The sequence below is a fragment of the Puntigrus tetrazona genome, chromosome 25, assembly GCF_018831695.1.
Source record: "Puntigrus tetrazona isolate hp1 chromosome 25, ASM1883169v1, whole genome shotgun sequence".
NCBI classification, from domain to species: domain Eukaryota; kingdom Metazoa; phylum Chordata; class Actinopteri; order Cypriniformes; family Cyprinidae; genus Puntigrus; species Puntigrus tetrazona.
The window spans coordinates 16,741,596-16,758,562 of NC_056723.1; the positions used below are offsets into that span (position 1 = coordinate 16,741,596).

General features: G+C 38.3%; 2 protein-coding genes across 2 annotated transcripts in view; one reads left to right on the forward strand and one right to left on the reverse strand.

The window, feature by feature from the left end:
- Nucleotides 1–16,967, forward strand: part of tjp1b (tight junction protein 1b) — a 101,207-nt gene that overhangs the window by 40,014 nt on the left and 44,226 nt on the right.
- On the reverse strand, nucleotides 5,493–7,968 carry LOC122330609. Its single transcript, XM_043227765.1, has 3 exons — nucleotides 7,396–7,968; nucleotides 6,420–6,552; nucleotides 5,493–6,293 (listed from the first exon to the last, which is right to left on the reverse strand). Exons 1-3 carry the CDS (start codon nucleotides 7,782–7,784, stop codon nucleotides 6,087–6,089), a joined length of 729 nt encoding a protein of 242 aa, XP_043083700.1. The 5' UTR covers nucleotides 7,785–7,968; the 3' UTR covers nucleotides 5,493–6,086.

Genomic DNA, 16,967 nt, shown 5'->3' on the forward strand with positions numbered 1-16,967 from the left:
TACACTTTTTTTTACTTTAGATTTTTTTTATATTGCTAGTTTTAGTTTTTGTGTATTTACAGGTGCTAATTGTGTAGCTAAAACTTATATTTTATTAAAATAAGTGTTTAGTATTGTTTCTAAAATATTATAGGTTTTACTAATATTTTTTAAACTAGCTTTGTTTTATATTTCAGTTTTCATAAAAATTGTAGGTACACTTTTAATCGTTTTGTTTGTTTTTGTTAGTTTATAATTTTAAATATTACTGTTTGATTCATTTAAAATTGAGTTTAAGATTTAGAACTGGATTGTTCAGATTCAGCTTAAACTTAAGTTTATTTGTATATTTTCCAGTATTACTATTTGTAAAATACATTTTTATATATATATATATATATATATATATATTAATATTTTGGATGAGCTTTATATTTGTATCTATCCTTCTTTTAATTTAAGTGCTTGAACTTAAGTTTATTATTATTTAATCATTCATAATTCAGTCTTTCACATTAATAATTCAGAGTTTCACTTTAATAATTCAGTGCTATTTCAGTATTACTATTTGTGAAATATATATACAAATAATTAGTATTAATATTTTGAATAAATAAATTTTCCATTTTCATTTCGTATTTTAGCTTACTTTTTAGTACTTTTATGTCATTTTGTCATTTTATTAGGGTAGATTTTATATTACAATTTAAGGTTTCATTTTTATTTTTCATTTTAGAAAATACTTTTTATTTGGTATTACTTAGTAGTTTTTGTGCTAATTTTAGATTTTCTAGTTTGTCATATACTATTTGTGTTTTGCATAGTTTTAGTTTTTAGTTAACATTAACGAGCTTTAATAAAACCGCTCTATATTTAACCCGAATGCACTCATACTGAGACATGCGAGGATGGTGCACTATATAGTGAGCAAGCAGTATGTGAAGTGTGATTTCAGACAGGTATAGGTACAGTTCGGAAATCAAATCCGGTGTATTCCCATCCATCAAACTTTCCGCCCATGCTTTCTGAAGCGTTTTTAAATCGGTACAGTTCAACCTTCAACATTGGTGTCATCCGGATCTCCATGCAGGCCTCCTCAAAGTCGGAGTACGTTTGCTCTCCTCTCAGTCTTTCGGACAGCAGACTGCTCGGCGGGTTCGGAGTCTATTTATGCTAGAAAAGGAGACAGAAAGAAGTGGATGCCGACGCATAGATTCATCTGCTTTAAAAGTCACCGCGCTTGTCATCCAGTGCTGCATCTTCAGCCTGATTCTACCGACCTGAGCTGTTTAGATCAGACGTCGAGGAAATCCTCTGAAAGGCCAACGGACCGCCTGCGTCAATAGCAGAATCGTCCAGTATTTATTTCCTGTAGATCGTGGGTGTAAGACAAACCCGGAAACGAGCTGATGGAAAGAAGATCCCCGGTGGAATTGGGGCTAAAAATAATAATAATGGCTAAATCATTCCCCTTTGAGCTATCGACAGGCCAGTAAGCACAAAATGAGTCTTCTCCAGATCAATTGCTTAATTGCTTTACAGAGTAGCTGCCGTATAGGAGCTGACGGGACAAAATTCTGTCTAGTAAGACCTGCTTGTCCAATACCGGTGAAAACACAAATCGAAAAGGGGCAAAAATCGAGTGCGTAAACTTCATTAGTTACCCTCTGCTTTGACTAGACGTTTCTAAAATATTGACGTTTCTCTGAGTCTTAATGAATGGATGGAAACAAGCAAATAAACCACGGAAGATATACGCACAAAAAAGTGTGTTTTGAACCATTTAAAGCTCCTCAAGTGGGCTTCGACAGTGTCTTAAGGCATCAGAAGCATACATGCTGCCTTCTAAGATGTGTACACTTACAGAAGCTAGCCGTGGTTTTATTATAGTAAAAGTGTTGTGACGTTTTTTTTGGTGTATTGATTATCATTTGTATAATTAGCCACCGTTTTGCCACAGTTTTAAACTGGTCGGTGTAGCAGGATCACTTATAGTAAACCGTGCTTTTATTTGTAGCAAAACCATATAGTTATTTCTCCTAAGGGCAGGATGGCTTTCAGCCCAATCGGAAGGCATGCTGTAGGATGAAAGCATAAACGAGCATTGTTCGACGAGTTTCTGTATATAGCGTCATTAGCTTAGCAGTATGCTAACATCAGGCTCTGTGGGAATGAATGTGAGTAAAGGTAAACTTTGCAGGTTGAAAATGTGTGAGGAACCGCTCAAACAAAAGTCAAGATTTGAAGTCTTTGTGGGGAAACCTTTTCACCCTAAAGTGGAATTCCCAATTGCTTGGATGTTGAAATTATTTGCCAGACTGTTTTATGTAGGTGCAACTTGACTTCTGGATGCTAAAAGTTTTTTTTTCCTAAAGGACTGCCTTTGTAAGAAAGCAACCTATGCAGACAGCAAAGTAGTTTAAGGTTTTGCAATAGACATATTAACTCAGATGTAGCCTAGGCTGTACATTTTAAGCATATGCTTCATTTTAGCTAACGTATGGGGACTACTTACGTTTTCAGAGAGTATATCTTATATTATGAATTTTTATTAAGCGTTTTTTCTTACCCCGTTGACTAATCGATTTGATTGTGTTTCTACCAATTGAATGAGGTTTGGGCGTAAAAAAGACGACCAAAACTCTTATAAATGCAATGAAAATAATAAACTCATAATTAATACACTCTCCGAAATCAGGTTTTATTACCGTACACACATTAAGCTTTTATCTAGGATATTTAGCTTTTACTGGAAAAATAGGACGAAAATGTGGTTATAATTAGAAACGATTCCATTTTTTATATCACTTGGGATGTCTGCTCAGTCAAAAACAAGTTACTTAAAAATGAGTCCGTTCTTAATTAGCTGTCTGACCTGAGATGACATTAGCAATCACTACCCAGGCCGACGTTTTCTTGAAACAACCTCATTTCCGCTGTTAGTCACTTCGCTCGGGCCGCCTTCAGGTACACACGGAGAGGCTGGGTTTTGTAAAATCCTGGATTTCTTTTCCCAAACGCTTCCCCAGAGGCTTTTGCTTACTAGACTGTTTTGCGCTTCTGTTTGGTGATTCAGAGCAGCTCAGGGCCGAGCGCCGTAATAGACTTGAGAAGCGCCCAGTAAATGTGACTCACTTTCCATCGTCTTATTGACTCATTCACTGCGCTCTTTTCAGTTTCGTTAACACATCGAAGGATGTTTCGCTGTTGTGGTTGTGCCGAACGGATAAATCCATGCGTTTGAGCCCGATATCATACAATATCCTCCTCTGTGAGGGCGAGAAGGAGCCCAAATCTGTGCGGTAAAGACTTTTAGCTTTCACAAAACCCTTTAATAAAACGCCAAAGGCATCGAATTAAATTAAATAACACCATAAATGCCATCTATAACGCAACCCCGCAGGAAAGGTTGTGACAGCCACTTTGTGCTTTATTGCTCTCAAGCTTCACTGAACAATATCATCATCCAGACACTTAACTTCAAATGCTTCGTATAGCAGACAGCGCACATTTCCGCCGTATAGTCCGAGTATATGATGTATAAACCTTAAAGGGATATTTCATCCAAAAATGAAAATCGCTCCATAATTTACTCACCCTCAAGCCATTCTCGGCGTCGTAAGACTTTCTCGTTACAGACACATCCGATCTGTCCTGGCTCTTCCCAGCTTTAAAATGGCGAGTGAATTTCCATTTTGGAGTCCGATAAAGCGCGTCTATCCATTACAGAAAAGCTCTGGGAGGTTAACAACAGCCCGAAGTGAAACGATGCGTCCGTGTAGGATATATTTCATTTAAAAAGTATTTAATTTACCTCAGGCAAGTCATCAGTGTCTACAGCTCATTGGTTCGCTGGAAAAATGAAGTCTAGAGAAGAGCTTTTCGCGAGACATTACACCATATGCTCATGATATTTTACTTTAGCTGCTCGTTATGTCTTATTTGTTTAATGCACGCTCAAATTAGTGGCGTCAAATGATTAATCGCGAAATTGCGTAACGTGTGCATATTTATTACGTATATATGAATACGAACACATGCATGTGTTTTTAAATTGTTTACGTAGCAAATGTATTTTTGTATAATATAAAGTATAAGACTACGATTATATAAATGTATAAACATTCTCAAAATATATACAGTGTGTGTGTATTTACATATACACAGTACACGTACATATATAATGTAAATAACTTTTATTTTGGATGCGATTAATGGTTCGACAGCGCAGCACAGGACACAAGGAGCCGAGTTTCTGCTGTGTCTTTTGTTTAATTACAGCGCATCACAGCACTATAGTTGTTCATTGTGTTCGTGTGACCTTGTCCCACCCTGATAAAAGTCAAGCCCCCCCTCCCTCCCTCTCCCTCGCTGGATCTCTCTGTCCTCCCTGGTGGAAACGGCACGAGACCATCTTCTCTCTGCAGCTTTACAGGCCGCCACTGGGGAGAGAGGTTCGTTAGAGAGGAGACAGGCCAGCAGGGATTTGTAAGGGTCACAACCGCCCTCTTACGCTGAATGTGCTTACATTAGTGGAGGGTGAGCGCGAGTCTGCAAACTGTCCTTTAGCTTTAATGTACAATATGTAATAATATCTTGGCAGAGGTTTTAAAACTACAGATGTATTTGGAAGTCATGTGAAATTTGCAACACACTCTCGTGGCAGTTCGGTACACTTTTGGCATATTTGTGGCTAATTCTTATGATCGCATTCATATGTTTTGACTAATGTCCTCAGAACTTCTATGATTTTCCAGCAGCACTGATAGAACGTTATCTTTAATCACATTCTCAAAATGTTGGTGAAGTCCGTTTATTGTTTGTAGTTTAGCTCTGGCGTGCTCGGCGTTGATGGCTGAAACGAATGCATCACTGTGTGTATGATACGGAATTGAGAGGATTAGCAATATCTGCATGATCTTGCTTTAGTTCATAATTCAGAATCATCATAATGCAACGTGTCTAACAGAAAATAATGTAGTAGGCACAACCATTTAATTGTAATAACTATATTTGCATGCAATACTAATAAAAAAATATGAAATATTGTTATGTTATTATATAGTATAATACAATATAATAGTGATTTAATATCTACTGTAGATTTTTTGGAGTGTACTGTGTATGCTTATTATGCATATAAATTTACACATTCATGTAATATATACATTTATATGCAAATATATATATATATATATATATATATATATATATATGTATATGTGTGTATATATATGTGTATATGTATATATTTTTATATTTATATATAAAATACATGAAAATCACACTCATACATAAATATAAATATATACATATATTTATATATATTTGTATTTTTGTATATTTCTATATACATAATAAATATACACGGTACACACGCATATATAAACAAACTTTTATTTTGGATGCAATAAATGGTTTGAAAGCCCGATTTAATAAATTTAATTAAATATAAACCACAACAACAAAAAAGTATTACAAATTTAGTTTTGTGTCTGTTAATATTTACATAATAAAGATAAGCAACGTAAATGTATTATTTATTCATTAATTCACTATTTATAATGTATTACCCAGGAATGATATTCATGCATAAACAGTACATTCAGCGGCATCTAAAGTTTAGATAAATAAAATCCGCCTGCCGATGGGTTAGTTTTTCCAGTACTTTCTGTAGCTTCTACTCTTTTGGACATCTCTGTTTGTCACTCAGGAGGACTAGCACATGTCAGGGCCCTCAGGAGCCGCTCTGGATGGCAGGTTAGGTAATAAGCGCTCCTCTCATTCTCTTGATTAAGTCGGTGTCCTTCACAGCCTCCTCCTGGACGTTCACTACATGCTACGTCTTTTTTTCTCGTGTTTGCGGTTAATGATAATGACATGCCAGCTAGATCCCAGCAGCAGCAGCCCTGCGCCGCTCTGAACACTGTACGGCTCGTATTAGTTTTCAGATGTATCATATTTACTAATCACGTTTTATATGCCTTATTAGTGGTTTTATGGTGCTGTAAATCCGTTCCGCTCTGCCCGAAGGATGCAGCAGCTGAAGTGTGCATTCTGGAGAGCTGACTGCGGTGCCACGCGGAGACACAGGTGTCAAGGGCGATTCATCGCGCTCGCTTGCCTTGTTTTTGCAGAGATGTGTCAGGCAGGCTGACTGGGCATCGCTGCCGTTTGGAGCCCAGCGTGAAGAAGTGTGAGGTCTGTCTCTGTGACCGCAGCTGTACAGACCAGCAGAGGACACCGGGGAGCTGTAGGGGGCGCTGTCTGCAACCGACCGCACTGGAGGGCAGTGGACGGATCTGTGCTCGGTGCTTTGGTCCGGGTGCAGAAGAAAAAAAAAAAACATCAACACACGCGGGGCTGCAACGCCTGGTTTAAAAGAGAACGAGTGAAAGGAGTGAAAGGAGTGCGTATCGATCATTTGAGGAGAGGAGTACCCCGAGGTGGTCTGTGCCTCTCTTTCCTGGCTGCTGCTGCTGCAGATAACATCTTAAGTGGAGGGCTGCTCCGTGAGAGCAGAGAGAATCACAGGAAGTTGTCGGAGTAAAGCAGGCGCTGAGTGAGGCTTTCCTGTGAGAGTCACACAGATTCAGACTTACTCATACATATACACTTCTGTTATGAAGAGGTATTAAAGTAAAGATCTATCTATCTGTCTTTCTGCATCTATCCATCATCTGTTTATCTATCTATCTATCATGTTTATCTATCCATCATCTGTTTATCTATCTATCTGTCTTTCTGCATCATCTATCTATCATCTATCTATCTATCTATCTATCTCTCTATCTATCTATCATCTGTTTATCTATCTATATCTATCATCTGTTTATCTATCTATCTATATCTATCTATCATCTGTTTATCTATCTATCTATATCTATCTATCATCTGTTTATCTATCTATCTATATCTATCTATCATCTGTTTATCTATCTATCATCTGTTTATCTATCTCTCTTTATCTATCTATCTATATCTATCTATCATCTGTTTATCTACCCATCATCTGTTTATCTATCTATCTGTCTTTCTGCATCTATCTATCTATCTATCTATCATCTGTTTATCTATCTTTCTGCATCTCTCTATCTCTCTATCTATCATCTGTTTATCTATCTTTCTGCATCTCTCTATCTCTCTATCTATATCATCTGTTTATCTATCTATCTATCTATCTATCTATCTATCTATCTATCTATCTATCTATCAATCTATTTATCTATCTATCTATCTATCTATCTATCTATCTATCTATCTATCTATCTATCTATCTATCTATCTATCGTACAGTGACAAAAAGTCTTGTTTTTGGTCTGTACGGTTTGCTGGATTCCCGCACAATGCCGTGCTCTAATAACCCCGCGCATTCACAAAACCCAGTTCACGAAAGAAAAAAAGAAATCCCTTCACCTCGACGTCTTTTTATAACGCCACGGCGAAGTGGAACATCCCATACAGGGACGCTGCCGCCGTGCCCCGCTCTCTCTCCCGCCGCCACCCCCGGAGAGATGCAGTGGAAATGTCCAGCAGACAGACATGTCACTGCCGCGCCGCCGAGAGGAGAGAGACGAGAGCGGAGCGGAGCCGCTGCCATTGCGGTGAGTCTGCTGCACGGGGCTGAACGCGACATCCCGCAGGTGTGCGACACACCTCTCCGCGGATCTACTCGGCGGGGCCGCTCTGAACACACCCGGTCCTCGCGGGACGGACGCGTCACGTTCAGAGATTTTGTGAATTGCAATCGCTTCATCAGCAATAAGAGGAGATCGCTGGCGGTACATGGCGAACTTTACGCTCATCTGACATGTTGCCGCTCATCTTTAGAAGAGACCGCAACACGCTTTAACCCGACACGCGGACCAGAGGGGGGAAAAACGCGGATTTTATCTCTTCTGGGTTGAGCAAGCCCGTATAACCCTGTTTTTTTTATTTATTTCTTTGAGGCGACAACATTTAGCCTCAACTTGCTTCAGCGAGAGCAGCTAAAGGAACAAAATGTCTGCCCGGGCTGCCTCTAACAAGGTTTGTGCTGTTTTAATAACGTTTTGCGCGCAATGTCAGCGGCTGTTGGAGCTAAAATATGAACTATGATTAAAGCAGAGCTTAAAATGCGTGCGATAGATGCCCGGGGTCATAAATGTGTGCGCGCGTTTAGCCTCGGCTAACGGAGATTCCTCAACTTATGCTAACACGCTAACGCTAGCCGATAGTTTACGGGTTTAATTTAGCACACGACGCTTTAGTTAGCCTTTTAACCTTTGTGTTATAACCGCAAACCCTCTTGTTTTGTTATTTAGAGTTTCGTGTTTTAAATGGACCACGTTTGTTTGCGTGACAGTGACATAAATATGCGGTTACGTGCTTAGCTGAAGTGGTTTCCAAAGTCTGTTGGGTTTCGCGGAGCTTTGTAAATGTTGGATCTTAAACGTTTCTTAACGATCATTTTCAGCATCATCTCGGCTTTTAAACGAACGGCTGACAACGACAGCGCCGTGAGGTACGATAAAAGATAAAATATGCCAGGGAAGGGAAAGCGCTTATGTAAAAATCTCCTTAAGCGGTTATAAAATGCGTTATGTAAAATTTCGCTGTATTTCAGGATTTACGCGTTTCAGTGTGTTTTGTAACCGCTCTCAAGCGCGCGTGCGAGCTGATATTTATTGATGGTGTCGAAAGTGCGCGTTTGAACGCGTCCCGTAGCAAACGGACACAGCTGATGACAGGGATGATGGATACCAAACTCCTCAGGTGATGTGTTTGGGTTTATTTTAGCTCCGCTTGAAGTTATTGTGTCAGCTTTCACTGAAGGCCCATAGAAACCGTAAACGAGTCGAGCTGTCACACTGATACAGTTTCTGTTGGGCGGGTCTTTCCATTGACACCTGTTGAAGCCCCGCCCCCAACAGGTGAGCTCGGTGAAACAGGTGGAACATCTCAGGAATGTGACTCTCCAGCCCTTCCTGCCTGGCATGAGTCACGCTTTCTTCTCTGTGATGTTTGGTTAAGCCGGGTAGCATTAACCTGTTTGACCGGATCAACAGACAGGGCATAATATACTACAATTTTTTTCATGATGCGTATCATAACTTATGATTTGACATACTCTTAAAAAAAAAAAAAAATCAGTAGTGTTACTACTGTGTAGATGTAAGCAAGCAGGATGATTTTTTTTTTCTTCATGCATATGCAAATAGTGGTTGACCATGAGCCGTTATTTATGTGTTTTATTAGGCATGTACATTTTAAATTATTTATTATTTTTATGTAGTAATATATGTAATAAGCGAGTGTGTTTAAAACAATTTAAATATAGAAGGGGATTTAATATTATTACTTTTAATATATTAAATTATTCACAAGTTTTTTTCTTGCATAATTACACAACACACATATTATGTATATATATATATAAATATGCCCACATACAGTATATATTTTAAATGTATTTACAAGTATATATTAATATTCATGTAATTGATATCAAACGTTTAATATATAAACGTGACATTTTTCTGAAATTTAAACATGCATGTGTGTGTGTAATTTATATAGAGATAATAAATGTACACAACAGCACATTCTGGACAAAAAACAATATGCCTTTTATGTTTGAATTTTTAATGTCTGGATTCTTAAAATTTTTATTTTACAACAATAACAACAAAACATGTATTTTATCCCAGTTAACTTTTTTTTTATCTATATAACTGATTTGATTTGATTGTTTTTTTTTTTTTGCCAATTTTTTCTTACTGGCCCTGAAACTATATTTTTCACGATTACATTTGAATATTAGTGTAAAAATATTGAGCTGTTTTCCTAACCACAGAAAGTTTTTTTTTTTAAATACAATTTTTATTCGATTTATTTTTACAATTTAGGTTTTTTTTTTTTTTTACTTTTTTGTTAAAGTTTTTTTGTTGTATTTAATGTAATTAATGTATTTATTTGTTGTTCACATTCTCAGGGGTCAGACTATCTTTTGCCTCGCGTTGCATTCACAAAAAAAGGTGCTCGCTCACTGACCAGCAAGTCCATTATTCCTTCGCCAAAGGCAATTTTAATGCATGCTTGGTGTTTGTTGAGTATTAATTTTTGACCGCGGTTGTCAGACTTGTTTTGAAAGTTAATAACAGCACAGAACAGATGCAGGGAAAAGGGATCGTGCTGTAGTTTGCGTTGTGTGCTAATTCTTCTCCGTCTCATGGCCTGTGACTTTGGGCCGGTCGTTTCACTGGTCAAGTCTCAGTAATCCTGTTGGTCTAATCGCTTCATGAGATCAAAGGCAGAACCACAACACGATTTCCCGTCTAGCCTAAATGGGGGATTTTGTTTGTGCCTCGCTCGATGCCCTTTCTTGGTAAAAACACCGGCCCATTCCCCCTGGCCTACACTGCAAGTTAAATGAAGCTTTAGATGTAGACTTGTTAGGGTAATGCAGTTGGGCACTCGGGCGCCTGGACCCTGACTTCTTTACGAGTCGCTCAAGGTATCTGGATGGACGCTGGGCAACTTTACAGTGGCCTTGATTTCTGTCTGATAAAATCTGTTTTTAGGGAAATAAATCCACCTCCCGTCATTATCGTTAATGGAGGCCAGTGATTTTAATCTGTGTTTAATGTATACAGATGTTTTGGCTGCTTCCTTTCGTAGTTATTCTTGGGTGGCTGGTTTTGGTTTGTGCTGTCTTATGTAAATCCAGACTTTATAAAATTACTTGTTTTCCCATACAGATAAGAAAAAGAAGTATGTTTATTGTGTATAGAGGCCTGCACGTGCGCACAATTTACTAATTCCTTAAATGTTTAAATCGTAAGCACGGTTTAGCAAATCAAGAAAACGAATCAGTTAATCGTGTGCGCAATTTATAAATTGAGGGAACGAAACAGTAGCCCAAGTCGTGCACGATATAGCTTACCATTTTTTTTATTTTTCCCTGCATGTCATGTGAAGGATACCATAATTGTGAAAGAACTACACTTAAAATAATATCACTAATAATTTAGCAAATTTCTTTTTGCCGCTGATAATTATATTACACTTTTTAAATAGAAATAATAATAATAAACATGTTTTATAATATTGTACCCCCCCTGCATTTTTTGTGTGCAATATTTTGTATTTTAATCATTTCTTTTGCTTCAGTATGATACAATAACAACAAGAATATCAATGCATTTTACTTCATTTTGTATCGCACTTGTTGTATTTCTTGAGTTCTGATATTTAGCTTCCTTTGTGTTTTATCAGTTTTCAGGAGGGCGATTTATTTATTTTTTTTGGCCGAGGTTTTTTCCAAAAGTCTTTAACCTACTGGTGTACATATCTTAGCCCCTTTTTGAAGATAGCTTTCTTTCTTTACTTTTTCTTTTTCCTGGGAAGATTCTGGAAAGCTTACAGTGAGAAAGAGAGGAAGACGTCTCCGTTACAGTGTTTCTCTGTCGTTTGTTCATTAGTTAGTGTTTACAGTGAGAGTTGTTGGCATGGTGATTTCTCTTTCCAGCACCCTTCACCCGTTTGTTTAATCTTGTAAAAGAATGTGAAAGCCGTCCTTCACAGCAGCGGTGGGCAAATCCAGGGTTTGGCTGAGGGCACAACCAGAAATTGCTCCATAACTGTCCGCCATTGGTCAGCAAACATAGTCCCGTCCCTAAACTCAAGCCGTTAGTTGACACTTCAGCTTTGACTTATTTACTCCCAATTCTCTACATAACTACGTCAATCTGGAACTTCCTTCTGTTAATCGGCCATTTAGAAGCAATTATTGGTCAATGCAGATACTCTGGAAACGGTCAATTAACCGTTCACTCATTTAATTGAGAACATTTGTCTGGCTGAGTGTTTTTCTTTGGGATTTCGAGCGTTTCTGGTGTGCATGTGGTGTTTAGCTCGCATTTGTGTCCTGGGTCGTTCTGTATAATGATGCATTTGATACGTGGGATTGAAGGGATCAAGGTCAAAGATAGAGGCCAGAGCTCTGTCTCACTCTTCTGTGTGTCAGGTGACCTGCTTTTCTGTGAAACTTGGACGTGGCGTATTCTCTCTCGTGGATCAAGGGATTATTTAGCGTTTGTGGGTTGGACACTGACCCAGTACTTCTGCATGGAAGGCTGTAAGATGCGAGTGGGGTTTGTTGGGGTTTGTTGAGAACGTATAACGAGCAGGGTATCATTAGCACTCAGATTAGTAGTACAATGCTTGGAAATGGAAAACAAGTAGTGGCTTTAGAGAAAAATAACAGTTGATGATGAATAAATACTATGTCGATTGGACAGAACAGAGACGTTGAGATGAAAGTGCCTTATGTCTTTGCGTTCTTTATGCGCTTATAAACATAATCAGCGTGAATTTTCCCTTTAGGACTGTGTGTTTAGTTAAAAATAGTTCAGCTTTTGTTATGCAGCATGCCGTGTTAATTTAATTTTTTTTTCATATCAAGCATTTACAGTAGCAAATAAAAGATGCTGTATGCAAGTGAAAACTGTTATATTTTTGATTATGTCTGCAGTAGCACCACTCCTGGCTATTCTAAAAATGATATTGCGATTATAAATTGTTTTCTGATGCATGCAGGAAACCAAGCTTTCATAGCTATAATAATCAGCTTTTTATATTCGCATTATTGATTTTGTTCTGTTTAAAATTTAAATAATTTAAACTGTTGCTATAAACTGCTATATATTATTAAAAATTTAAAAAAATATATATTTTTATCAAATACCGTTTGTACTTTATATGCTTATATCCTTTCATAATTTTCTTAAAGGTCAAATGAAAGGTCAGAGCAGATATTTTTGTCGTTGTATTCTTAACCATTAAAACTTACCAGTGCAGAAGTTCCATTGAATGTTTTATTTTCAGAAGGCTGGGAAATCTGTGCTTCCTCTCCTCAACGTGACAGTGGATATTGCAGAGGGTTTTTTAAAACAGAGAATGATACACATTACTATCCCTGGAGCACAATATCATTACATTTTCACTCCAGCCAGAAATAGATGTGCTGAGACACCGCATTTAAAAATAGCACTGTCAGAACGTGGAGGCTTCGACTGATGTTGCTAAACTGAGTTTATATTGCATCTGAGTGTATTTGAAAGAAGCAACTCATGCGTGACTTCATGGAGCACTTAGCATCACAGCGTCCGATGGACCGAGCGATCAGAAAATCAGGCAGTGGCTTTGTTTAGTGTTGAAAGCATGTTAACGGTACTTAAGTACAGTACCGGGACAATTTTGCGCAAACTAGTTCCCTTTTAAAGGGTTGCATTCGCACTGCCGGTGGGTACTAAGAAGTGACGTCATTTGCGCGCGGCATCCAGCATGAAAAAACAAAGAATAACAGCATGAGCGACAGGAGGATGGAGGACGCTGTGATTGGAGCTGTGCTGATCTCGCGAGTTTCATAATAAAGGACATGTATGTCGAATGATTAAAAGAACCGAAAGACAACTGGCAGTGCTACGTGTCATTGAGGCTGATGGGAGCAGAAAACGCCGTAGACAAAGTCTTCAAGTAAATGCCATTTATAAAAGAAATAAGTTGATACAACGTTTACGCAGCGTTTTCGTACATCTTCAGCCAATCAGCTTACACTTACGTCACCGATAGCTCCTGGAACTTTTTTAGACCCTGCTCTGAAGTAGGAGCTAATTTTAGTGTCTTCAAACGTAGTTCCTGGAACTGAATTCATTGGTAGCTCCTGCGGCGCGAACACGGCAGAAAGTGGGTGGTGCCACAATTAGTTAAATTCGTTATGTAGTTCCTCCGATGCGAAAGGCCCTTTTGTGCTTGTGGTTCCTGATTCTGGCTGCAGTCTCAGTCCACTGATCTTTCTGCCTCAAGCTTTTTGGCCGTAAGCTGACGTGCTGAAGTTTTTCATCTAGATCCAATCATCTAGATTCAGTGAAACTCTGTCAGTGCAGAGCTATAAAGTAAAAATTTTCCTCACATTAGCTAAACGATTGAAGTATCTCAATCTTAAACGAAATGCCGTTGCTGGTGGACAGATAAAGCATCTAGTTTGTGAACAAAACGTCTTGATTTAAACAAAAGCAATTGAATGAAAGAAACATCTCGTTCTCAAACTGAAGGAAACGGTTCACCTTGTTTGTGAATGGACTAAACGAATTAAGCATCTTCTTTTTGTCCAATGCGTGAAGCATCTAATTTGGATAGATTGAATGAACAAAGCACTTTGTTGAAAACCTGTTCTCAGTCAAACCAAACAAATGAAGCGTGTTTAAATGACCTTATCAACTGATACAACAAAGCTTTTTGTTTGTGAACAAATTTAATGAAATGGTTTGTCTTGTCTATGAACAAAACATCTTGTTCTTGGCCAAACTGAACAAATGAAGCAGATTCTTGGTTAACAGACTAAACAAATGAGGCCTCTCATTTTGAAGTGAACCGAGACCTGTTTCTGAACAAATTAAGCATCTTATTTCCGAAACAATTTGAATGAGAAAAGCACTAAATTCGTGAAAATCTGATTGTGAACGAATTGAGTGGTGCGTTTTGTTCTCAGTCAAACTAAATAAATGAAGCATCTTGTTTGAACGAACTGAACATCTTATTCCTCAGACAACTGATTCATATCGAGACAGACTGGTTCACATAATTCATGAATGAACTCAGACAAACTCAACAGTGAAGCAGCTTATTTGTCAGTGATTCTGAATGAACAAATCACTGGACTAATGTACGCATGAATCTGAATCATTTTAGCGAATAGATTTAAAAAAAAAAAAAAAAAAAGATTCAGTTTTGTTCCGTAAAGGTGGTTCTTTTTTGCCTGGATCTTATTAGCCTTGTTTATTTAATAGCCTATTTCTGTAGTCTGATTAACTAATTCTTAATTCACTTTTGCCTACTTATCAGCTTTGCCTCACCCCTTAACTTGCGGGTACGAGTGTTGCTAAAAAAATAAAGTGCAGAGTCCTGCAGCAGAAATTGGTCCTGAACATCAAAGCATGGGATTTAAAATTCATCCAGCATACTGAGGCCACATAGTCAGAAAGCGTTTGTTGTTTCACTCTCCTCCCTCTCGTTTTGAACCTAACTTACGTAACACAGGGAAAGTTGACATACGTCATTTTGCGCAAGCACAATGTGCCATTACCCATTAAGTTTAGCGGAGTTATATAAGGCTGTGTTCTGTAGTAATTCGTGTGTGTGTGTGTGTGAATAACTGTGGCACGAGGGTTTGTGGCAGGCACGAGGGTTCAAGGGTCAGCTGTGACACCAGGGTTAACGAGTCCTTGGCTTCCTGCTGTCTGGTGTAGTATTTCTCACAACACTATCTCCTGGACGTGAGCCAGATGCTGTAATGTAAACAGTGAAACGCACACAGACGGTGCGAGAGTGCAAGGAGACGCCCCATACCTGACATACCTGATCTGATCGTCGTCACCGTTTCGTTCTGGTGAGCTGTCCAACTGGTTTCGGGAAAACAAGTTTTGTGGATGTAGTGATACGTGCCGAGGCCATCCGGTTTCTTTTTAGGATTTTTTTCCTGACTCGATAAGCATTAGTCTGAATGCCGATACATGCTGCTGTGATCATGTAATGAGTACTGCCGCTGCGCGTATAACATATATGAAATATTCCCCTACATAAAGTGCATAAAATCACCCTGATCTATACAGGTGGAGCTGGGGAAGGAGGAGGCTTTCTGAACTGCGACTTCTACACTAACCGAGTGTTTTAATGTCGAGTAGTTAGCTCATTGGCTGAAATATTCATACATTTTATGTAAGCATACATAACTGTTAGGATGCTACAAAAAAATATTTCAAATAATTCTTTTAATAATTCCATTTATTTAAGAATCTTGTAAAAGTATGTATCATGGTTTTCACTAAATATTAAATGGTGCAACTGATAATTTGACATTAATACATTTTTTATTTTTCTAAAATCGTTCCCAAAAGGGTGGTGTACATTTTTCACGAATTGTGTAAATTAAAATTGAATTATTTACAAAATAAAGTATATTGATTCTAAACATCAGTATATTTGTAGCCTAGATTAATAAAATGTTTCAGGAAGTTCTTTTTTTTTGTTAACTCATGAAGGCTAATGTTATCAAATCCTTTTGAATACCAGTCTATATCGTATAACTTATTTAATTGATAATTCCCATTTTACCCATTTTTATACTTAGTTATTAAACTATTAAACATAATGTTTAGCAAATCTCAAAATGAATGTACATTTTTCTTACTGATCATTTTAATACCGTAACGCCTAAATTCACTTAGATTTTTATTTTTAGATTTTATTTTGAGCTGGTAAAGAATTTTAATATCAGCAGTTTATCAAAATAATTTTCTGTGTGTCTGTATCAGTACTTTGGGCTCTCATTATTGGCCAGAATTGAATAACGGCGCATCCCTATGTGGGAAGGAAGCGTTTGGACCCTTATTAGTGTCTGGAAAGCTCATGGTCAGTGGCTTCATGTGGACTGAGCTGCTTATGGACGCTCGAACAGACTCGTTTTCATTTGGCCACTTTAATTTCGCCTCTGTCAATTTTAGATGCAGCGTCCCGAGACACGTGCCTATTTATACGACTCGAGCACAAGCGCACAATTATTCTGCTTCCCTAAATGAGGCCGTTTTTTACTCTTTGGGATTCATTAAAATAGCATTTCGTCTGTAAACGGTCCAGAAGATGTGCGTGTGTGACGTATTTGCGATTGCATGCTTTCATTAAAGGCTGTTTGCACGAGTTCAGAGCACAACCGCCAGCGGGCCGTGTGTCCTTGTTAATCCTCCGAATTGATTGCGTAAAAACGAGAGCCTGATAGCCGTATCTCGCTGGAGCCGACCCTCCTGCTTTTGTTCAGCAGGGGGACAAGGTGCGTGTTTGTCGGGGGGGTCGAGCCTTTGTCCGGGACAGCTGTTATCGGTGCGTTCCCGTTCCTCTCCGGGCTCCGTGGAGGTCTCTGATAACTCCCAGCATGCACTGTGAGTGTGTGA

Excerpts from the sequence above, each read along its gene's own strand:
- LOC122330609 (XM_043227765.1), bottom strand. The coding sequence starts at position 7,784 with ATGAGCGTAAAGTTCGCCATGTACCGCCAGCGATCTCCTCTTATTGCT. Across the intron at positions 6,553-7,395 it reads CGTTATAAAAAGACGTCGAG|GAAAGCCTCACTCAGCGCCT; the intron begins GTGAAGGGATTT and ends TGACTCTCACAG. Across the intron at positions 6,294-6,419 it reads GAGGCACAGACCACCTCGGG|CACCGAGCACAGATCCGTCC; the intron begins GTACTCCTCTCC and ends CCCGGACCAAAG.